At 49.0% G+C, this 8,906-nt stretch overlaps 2 protein-coding genes and 1 pseudogene across 2 annotated transcripts; 1 reads left to right on the top strand and 2 right to left on the bottom strand.

The window, feature by feature from the left end:
• The first annotated feature begins 1,022 nt into the window (after window positions 1-1,022).
• LOC100905851 (probable ATP-dependent DNA helicase RecQ) lies at window positions 1,023-2,310 on the top strand. Its single transcript, XM_003739176.2, is given in 2 exon segments — window positions 1,023-1,981; window positions 1,983-2,310. Coding segments are annotated over 2 exon segments (1,287 nt in total).
• Window positions 2,311-4,262: 1,952 nt separating this feature from the next.
• Window positions 4,263-7,066, bottom strand: LOC100905707 (uncharacterized protein K02A2.6-like; annotated as a pseudogene).
• Window positions 7,067-7,426: 360 nt separating this feature from the next.
• LOC100905561 (uncharacterized) lies at window positions 7,427-8,200 on the bottom strand. The gene has a single exon (XM_003739174.1). It carries the CDS (start codon window positions 8,198-8,200, stop codon window positions 7,427-7,429), a length of 774 nt encoding a protein of 257 aa, XP_003739222.1.
• Between the last annotated feature and the right edge of the window lie 706 nt (window positions 8,201-8,906).

Raw genomic sequence — 8,906 nt, 5'->3', positions numbered from 1 at the left:
CGCCAGTGATACGATCATATCGTCTTTACGCCAGAGATTTTCCCACTCCGAAACCGATACGATCAGACTTTGCAACGCTTCGGTCCCGGAATCGGGCTGGTGGCTTCAAACAATGCCCAGCATGAACATCGGCACCCTCCTGGAAGATAGGGATTTCATACTCGCAGCGAAACTCCGATTGGGTTTGCCCCTGATGGAAGAAGTGACTTGCGCCTGCGGGAACGTAGCGGACCGCTACGGACTCCACCGCTTGAGTTGTGTGTCCCTTGCATCCGGGAGAATGTCTCGGCACGCTGCAATCAACGATCTGGTAGCAAGAGCTTTAAGGCAGTCCGGAACAACAAGCACGAAAGAGCCCAGAAACCTATCAACAAACGACATGTTGAGGCCCGACGGCATTTCACATGAACCATGGTCTCGAGGCCAACAACTCATCTGGGATGTGACAATCAGAGATTCGTTTGCACCGAGTAATAGACAGATAGCCAGATCAGCGCGGGCGGTGGCGGCCAAAGCCGAACAAGAGAAAAGGACCAAGTATCGGGAATTCCTCGAAACTTACACTTTCGTCCCTTTTGTCATTGAATCCACCGGCGTGTGGGGCTCGGACGCTCTGAAGTTGACAAAAGAAATCGGACGCCGTATAGTGGCCCGCGGTGGCGATCGCCGAGCTGCGATGTACATAAGACAGCGCGTCGCTGTAGAAGTACAGAGGGGGAACGCTAGGCTCGTTTCGGGCATTGAATACTGCCCTAGAACGTTAGGAGAGCTCGATCTTCTGTGCGGATGATAGATCATATCTACCATCTGTCGAATGCCAAGTTTCGGATAAATAAACGATTTATCTATCTATCTATCTATCTATCTATCTATCTATCTATCTATCTATCTATCTATCTATCTATCTATATTTTGACCAGCTCATTGTTCACAAATATTGACTCCTTTTTGACCTAGTATCTCACGCGAGAGAACGCTCAGTTTCTTCGATCAATTTTGCATCGTTCAAAAATTCCTACAACATGAGTCATCTACAAGAATTTCTGAGGAACCGGTTTCCCGGAATCGACAGTTTCCGAGGACATCAAATGCGTGCGATTGAGCTGATACTCGAAAGGAAAAACGTAGTCGCAGTTATGCCGACTGGAGGAGGAAAATCGCTCATATACGCTTTCGTACATGAATATTTAAAAGCTACGGTGGTGGTGATTTCTCCACTCCGGGCTCTCTGTCTGGATCAAGCACGGAAGTGGAGCGAGAAGTTCGGCGTCAACGCAGCATATATCGGTCCGGATAACGGCAGCGAGGTGAGCAATGGGGATATCCTCTTCAGATGCGAAACGAGGCAACCCCATCTCCTTTTCGTGTCTCCTGAGTATTTAACGGAGAGTATCGATCGCTTCATCGCCATTGACCGTGAATGCGGTTTGGGTCTAGTGGCGGTCGATGAGGCTCACGTTATCACAGACTGGAAATTCTTTCGGCCAAGCTACAACAACATCTTCGATATCATAGGGAGCTCGCTCTCTAACTGCCCAAATCTGTTTCTGTCTGCTTCAATAACAACAGAGGAAATAGAGGATATTCGGAGAAGACTACGATCCCCCCACGACTTTATGCAGCTCAGAACGCCCTGTATCCGTGATAACATTTACATTCACGTAAAAAATGCAGCAAACAATGAGCGCGATCTCCTCGATTGCATAGGTCTGGAGGAATCGACGATGGTGTATTTTCGATACGCCAAGGACGTTGAAAAAACGAGTGCCGAACTCACCCTCCTCAGGATACCGCACGTCGTATACTATTCTAGCTTGCCTCATGACACTAGAAAGAGAAACCTAACCGCGTTCATCCGAGATGAGATCCGTATCATTCTGACGACGTCGGCGCTCGCCATGGGTTTCGACAAAGAAAATGTTCGGCATGTAATTCATTACGGTTATCCTACAAGTGTTCGTCAATACTATCAAGAAATCGGTAGCTGGGCGTGACGGCGAGCCTGCCCGATCTACAGTGTTCTTGTCAACGCTCACCGAGAAACGCCAACGATTCATTTTAAACATGTTGGTAACATCACAAGAAGCATGTTTCGAAACGCTCCGTTACGCGACGGTGAGACACGTCTTCAACAGAGCGAACTGCATCTGGCAGTGCATCTCGTCGATTCTTGATAATGGTGACTCATTCACATCGCTAGCGAATGAATGGCGACAAGAACAATGTTGCTCAATATGTTTGCTCTACGTAGGCTGCGAAATGAAATACCTCCTGTACTACCATGCCACCAGGAACTTTATTGGTTGCTGAAAGATGTTTACGATGCGTCTCGACAGTTCGTCGTGGGGAAATCAAAGCTTGCTCTTTGGATGTGCGGTCGAGAGTGGAAGTTGAAAAAGGGGGTTAGCAATGAGACAAAACAGCGAATGAAGGAAGTATTCACAATACGGAAACGTGAACTCGAACATCGACAGGCTCTCGGAAATTTTCGAAGTCGCTCTTCAGACTATTGGGGAGACCTGATCGATTATGCATTATCGATGAGATTGCTAATTCTTCTTTCCAATTTGAACAACGTCCGTGTGTTGCCTATGAACGAATCGGCTCTGGATGGCGTCGAAAGCGGAATATCACCCCCGGGGTCAGTTCCAACCAACGGCGAGCTCCGCAACAAAATCAGCATTCATATCAGTGACCTTGGAAGAACATTGATCACTAATTACTCGTTTATAGAGACAATTTATGGTTTCTGGAGATCGAATGGAGGTTTGAACATCTCGATAGTTGATGAAGATTCCAATGAAATTCATCCTCCTCCGATCCTACGGTTCACATGCAGAAGGACCGAAAACTTTTTTCAACAAGCTCGGTACATTGATGTCTTAGCGAATCCCATCGATAAGGAATCGTTTTGGAACAAGATTGTATTCGGTCTGATCAAAATAGCAGAAGAAAAATTCCTAATATTATCAGAATCTTCTGCTAGGCAAGATGACTTACGGGACTCGATCGACTATACCGTATATACCCAATATCTTTGCACAATAATGAAGTTCTGTGCACTCGATCAAAATAATTCAGAGCGTCGAATAACTATGACAAAAACGATGCAACAATTTGCTGTAATGAACACCCCTTCGCAGTCATCAGCTCTCGTGAATCTCGTTGGTGGTTTCGGCGCAACTCGTGATCTTGCGCATCACGATCCATTTCTGCGTGAATCTGTATCTGTGAATCTGATGGATCCACCTACCCCAACGACGGAAACGTTGTTTGTATTACGATCCGATCACGATAACGAAGAATTGTCTGAACCAGCTTCACGACCTGAGCCAGACCCTCCAACTGAATTCTTATTGGAAGCTCATAGTCTCGACCTCAAATGTACTCCGGATGGTAATGTTTACAGCGTTCATTCGCCCTCGCCTGATGCGGTACGTAATTTGATGGGAGAATATCTAGACCAATTGGAACGATGCCGAACGATGGTCATCAGTCTACCCTCTACTTCAACCCGTAGCCAGATCATGTTCTCTCACGAATTTTCCGAAAAATATCGAAACTGTAATGTAAACGACCTCGAATTGGGATTCCTGGTGTTTGGAAAGCGGTACTTAGTCGATATCGAAGGTGCATTGAACCATTCAGGGAACATTGCTGATTTACGTTCCCCTCTACAAGGAGTCAGATTCTGCGTTGAAATGGAAGGTCGGGACGCTGAAAAGGTCTACGATTATAGCTGTGTTCTCTGTCCGCTCAGAACTGGGAAACGAGCATATCACTTAGTTAAGACGAATTCACCGAAGAAAGCTTTCGCGAGTTATCATAAACACTGGAAGAAATATCACGCCAATAAGATGTTTATGACCATGTCTGGGCGGCCGACATTCAGTTTTGAGTTATGTTGGATATCGAGGTCTACGTGTGTTACCACTATTGTGAGGCTCGGGAAAACGAAGTGTTTTTATTCCATCTGCCGATTCCTTAAATACTAGAGAGGGGAGAGGGCTCAATCACTTCGGCCTCTCGGCCCGAATACAACATTCCTTCCCTTCAAGTCGAGGCCCCAAAGAATCGACTGAAGCCGGACAGGACCCTGTCCTTGGCAGCCCTCGCCGGCTGCTTGCGCCGACCGTCACTTGAGTCCTCACTGGGTTCCTGAGAAGCAGAACTTTCACCCTCGTCAGAGGGGCCAGCGAACTCCGTAGAAGAGACAGGAGAAAGACTCGATTCAGCTACGGACTGGGACGAGGATTCGGTCGCTACCGGGCTGCAATCTTGTCTCGATCGGAAGCATTTGTCAGGAGCTCCTCGATGAAATGCTCTTGCAGCACCTCCTCCCCCAGCGCTTTACGCGAGTCTATTTTCCGCCGCCAAATTTGGTTGAGGTGACGGACATGGTCCGCGTCGTCGACCTTGAGCTTCGCCATTGACGAACCGAGGTACTCTGTGAAGATTGCAGGCACTCTTCGCCCGTTATGGAGTTCGATCACAACTTCTTCACCTTCCGAAAACTGCCGCGCGCACGTTCCGTGGTGGTCGTCGAACTGATGCTTGAACTTCGCACTAGCAGCCGGAAGGTTTGAGGTACCTGAACGGAACACACTGAAGTGGGTCCGCACCCTGCGTCCGAAAAACACCTCCGACGGAGCTTTGCCTCCCAGAGTTTGACAAGGCGTGTAGTTGTACGCCGCAACCGCCCGATCCAGAGCTTCCGGATCCTGGTCTTGGAGGGAGTTTTTCAACGTGTGAACCATCCGTTCCGCCTGGCCATTACTTTGTGGCATCCGTGGTGCACAACGCAAATGGACGATGTTAAAGGATTGACATAGGCTTGCAAATTCCCGTGACGTGAACTGACATCCATTGTCCGTCACCATTGTTTCTGGAGGACCCATGAGACGGAAGAGCGTTTTGAGATACTTAACCACCTCGAAGCTTGAAGCGGGTGACATCCACGTAGCATCGACGAACTTGGAAAACGCATCTACGATCACTAAAAACGCTTTGCCTTTCCGTGGTTCCGCGAAGTCCAGATGTACGCGCACCCAAGCCTTCTCGGGATCAGGCCATGGGGCCAACGGAACCTTCACCGGACTTGAAGCGTTCTGCGCACAGTGCGGGCAACTCCGAACCAGTCGTTCGATTTCTACCGACATCCCGGGCCAGTAGAAATACATGCGACCCAGAGCCTTCATTCGAACGATTCCGGGATGTCCTTGATGGAGCTGCTTGAGCACCGTGGTGCGAAGACTCGATGGGACGACGACTCTCTCGTCCACCAGTAAGATGCCCTCCACGTCGCACAGGGAGTCCGCTTGTTGTGCGAAGGGTCGCAGGTTCGGATCCTTGCTGTCAGACTTGTTCCAACCCTGCAGTAATCTCTGAGAAACCTGCCGGAGCAGAGGGTCTTTCCTCGTTGCCTCGCGAATTTTCTCCCCGGTGTGAGTGAAAAATCGGGCGTCCGATGTCAAACTCAAGATTTCCAGCTCTTGTGCGTTGACATTCGCAATCACTTCATCCATTTCCGGATCAGCTGCATCTTTCCTTGCTTGCTGGATAAGTCGCGATAGGGCATCTGCGTGGCCGAAGTCCGCGGTACGAATGTACTCAATGTCGAAATCGTATCCCACCAGGCGTAGCGCCCACCGACGGAGCCTGGCAGCAGTTCGGTCACTCAAGCCTTTCGTCTGCGATGTACGGAACAATGCCAGCAGAGGGCGGTGATCGGTTTGGAGTACAAACCGTCGCCCCCAGATGAATTTTCTCAAACGTTCCACGGTCGTGATCAGTGCCAACGCTTCCTTCTCTATCTGACTGTAATTTCGTTGTGCAGGGTTGAGAGACTTCGAGATGTGGAAGACAGCTTTCGTAGAGGAGTCCGCATACCGTTGCAGAAGCACACCCCCGATTCCGGTTTCACATGCGTCCGCCGCCACTATTAACTTTTGTCGCGGGTCATAATGCGCCAGCACTAGAGGCCCAGAGAGAACATCTTTCACCTTTTCGAATGCCTGATCATGTGCCGGAGACCAAAGGAATTTGGTGTCTTTGCGTAGTAGTGCTTCGAAAACGGCTTTGTAGCGATGTAGACGGTCGACGAACCGACCATAGTAATTGATGAGTCCCAGAAGAGATCGGACTTCCGAAATGTTCTCCGGACGCCGGAGATTTCGGATCGCTTGGATTTTCTGCGGATCTGCCCGGATACCGTCTTTGTCCACGATTACGCCCAGATACTTGACGCTCGGAGCATTGAAATGACATTTCGCGAGACCGAGACGAAACCCCCATTCTTGCAGGCGGGACAGAACCTTGAGAAGTCTTCCGTCGTGTTCCGTTTGTGATGACCCCATCACCAGTATGTCGTCTAAATACACAAGAACACCATCGAGGCCTGCAAGTGTTTGATCCATGGCTCTTTGAAAGATCGCTGGAGCAGTTTTCAACCCGAAAACTAGGCGATTGTACTGGAAGAGCCCTCGGTGGGTATTGGCGGTCGTCAGGTTTCTGCACGACGGGTTGAGTACTAACTGCAAGTACGCATCGGATAGATCTAACTGGGTGAAGACCCGGTTGCCAGAGAAACTCGCCATGATGCTTTCCATGTCTGGAATCGGGTGGGCTAAACATCACACAGGGCGTCGTTGAGCCCCGTTGAATAGTCCGCACGACATGCGATGTTTCCGTTGGCTTTCCGAACAACGACGATGGGCGATGCCCACTCTGACGTTTCCACGGGGGACAGAGTTTCGTTCTCTAGAAGTCGATCTAATTCCTTGTCAACCGCTTCCCTTATGGGTATGGCAATCGGCCTCGCTCGAATGTGGACAGGTCGCGCTCCCTCTTTAGTTTTGAGCTCGACGGTGAGCTTTGAACAACGACCAAGACCTTCTTGGAAAAGTTTCGGAAACAGTGCTTTCACTCCTTGTGAGTCGACATCTCGACTTCCGACTGTCGCGATCTGCACTGCTGGAGAGGGCGTCATCAAGCCCAAGCCGAAAATCACACGACCGCCCAGTAATACGGCGTTCCCGGAATTGAGGACCAGAACCTTGTCTGTCATGCCCGTAGACTCTGTCAGCGAGAAGGACGCGATGAAGACTCCAAGAACCTTCAGGGGTTGTTCATCAGCTGTTGTACAAGAAGTCCTCAAGGGCGATAATTTAGGGGAACCCAATTGTTTCCAGACGGACTTGCCGATTGAGGTCAAATCCGCTCCTGTGTCGATGCGGAATTTGATTGGGACACCGTTTACTTGTATCGTTGCATATGCCCGATAAGGTTGTGCGGGTGTCGAGGCTGTTGCTAATTGTACGACATTCGACTTGACTGTAGGCTTTCCTTGTGACGTCCTGGAGAAGCATACTTTTTCGATGTGTCCCTTTCTTTTTACAGGTCGTTACATCTCGCGCTAGCGAAACGACTAGTTTTGCCTTTTATGTGGGCCCCCACAGCTCCGACAGCTGGCACTCGTAGGACCTGATCTGCTCCTGTCGGAACTTTGGGTATGCGTGATTCGGTTCACGTTCGTATGGGACACTTCCGCATCCAACGCAGAATCCTGCGTGCGGATTTCAAAGCGTCTCAAAACCTCGCGAACGTCAGAGAGAGATTGTTCTGGTTTGTCTTCGAGAGTCTTGAGAATCACTGCGCGGAAGTTTTTGAACGACGAATCGGAGGCATAAATCAGAGCTAAAAATAGCTTGAATGTATCGGCTTTTAGGTTCGATAGCTCGAACTCGTCGCCCTTGATGTTTGCCCAATCCATGATATCTTCCGCTGAGGTGCCAGGGGGAGCCCGTCCTCCAAGGGTCTCGTAACGTCGGCGGAAGAGTGACTTCGTGGGTCCGAAAGACTCCTCACACGCTCTAACCAATTCTGGATATGATTTGGCTTCCGGTGCCAAAGGAGAAAGTCTGTTGCGTAGCCGCCCATATTCACTGGATCCTAGAGCTTTCAGTAAAAGCTGAACCCTCAACTTATCGGAAGACGTTGATTCTTCGAGGATGGTTTGATGTCGAGCGAACCATCTCTGGAATGTCTGGTCGGCTTCCGGTCTGTAGTCAAAGGTGCCTAAGAGTGAGGTGGCGTTCTGCAGTGCCGAAGAGTTGCTTGTCTCTTTAGCCGCTTGGTTCTCTGCTAGGAGTTTGATCGCATTCGACATCGAGTCAAGGATCTCCTGTAGACCTTTCTCCATTTCCTCGGAATTTCGCCGCACAAATTCTGAACTGTCGACTGCGCCACTGTTGGATATCGAGGTCTACGTGTGTTACCACTATTGTGAGGCTCGGGAAAACGAAGTGTTTTTATTCCATCTGCCGATTCCTTAAATACTAGAGAGGGGAGAGGGCTCAATCACTTCGGCCTCTCGGCCCGAATACAACAAGTTATATGTCAGACATGTAGAAGATTTGTTCATGAATCAGCATATCGAATAAATATTCGCATATCAAGATTCCATCCCAGATGGATTCCAAGGAAGAAAAAAATGTTGAACTCAGATGCGAAAGTTTTGTCCCTCTTCAATTTCCATCCCAGAAGGATTCCAAGGAAGAAAAAAATGTTAAACGCAGATGCGAAAGTTTTGTCCCACCTCAATTTCCATCCCCGATGGATTCCAAGGAAGAAAAATGTTAAGCTCAGATGCGAAAGTTTTGTCCCACTTCAATTTCCATCCCAGATGGATTCCAAGGAAGAAAAATGTTAAACTCAAATGCGAAAGTCTTGTCCCACTTCAATTTCCATCCCAGATGGATTCCGAGGAAGAAAAATTGTTAAACTCAAATGCGAAAGTCTTGTCCCACTTTAATTTCCATCCCAGATGATATTTCAAATAATCCCAGGAGTTCTCCAAGGAATTTGTATGTGGATGTTGCCGGAAACTGCTTTTCCATGACCGAAAA

Source organism: Galendromus occidentalis, unplaced genomic scaffold (genome assembly GCF_000255335.2).
Source record: "Galendromus occidentalis unplaced genomic scaffold, Mocc_1.1 scf7180000076426, whole genome shotgun sequence".
Taxonomy (NCBI): domain Eukaryota; kingdom Metazoa; phylum Arthropoda; class Arachnida; order Mesostigmata; family Phytoseiidae; genus Galendromus; species Galendromus occidentalis.
Note: the sequence above shows the minus strand (reverse complement) of the source record. Positions and strands in the feature narration are given on the sequence as shown.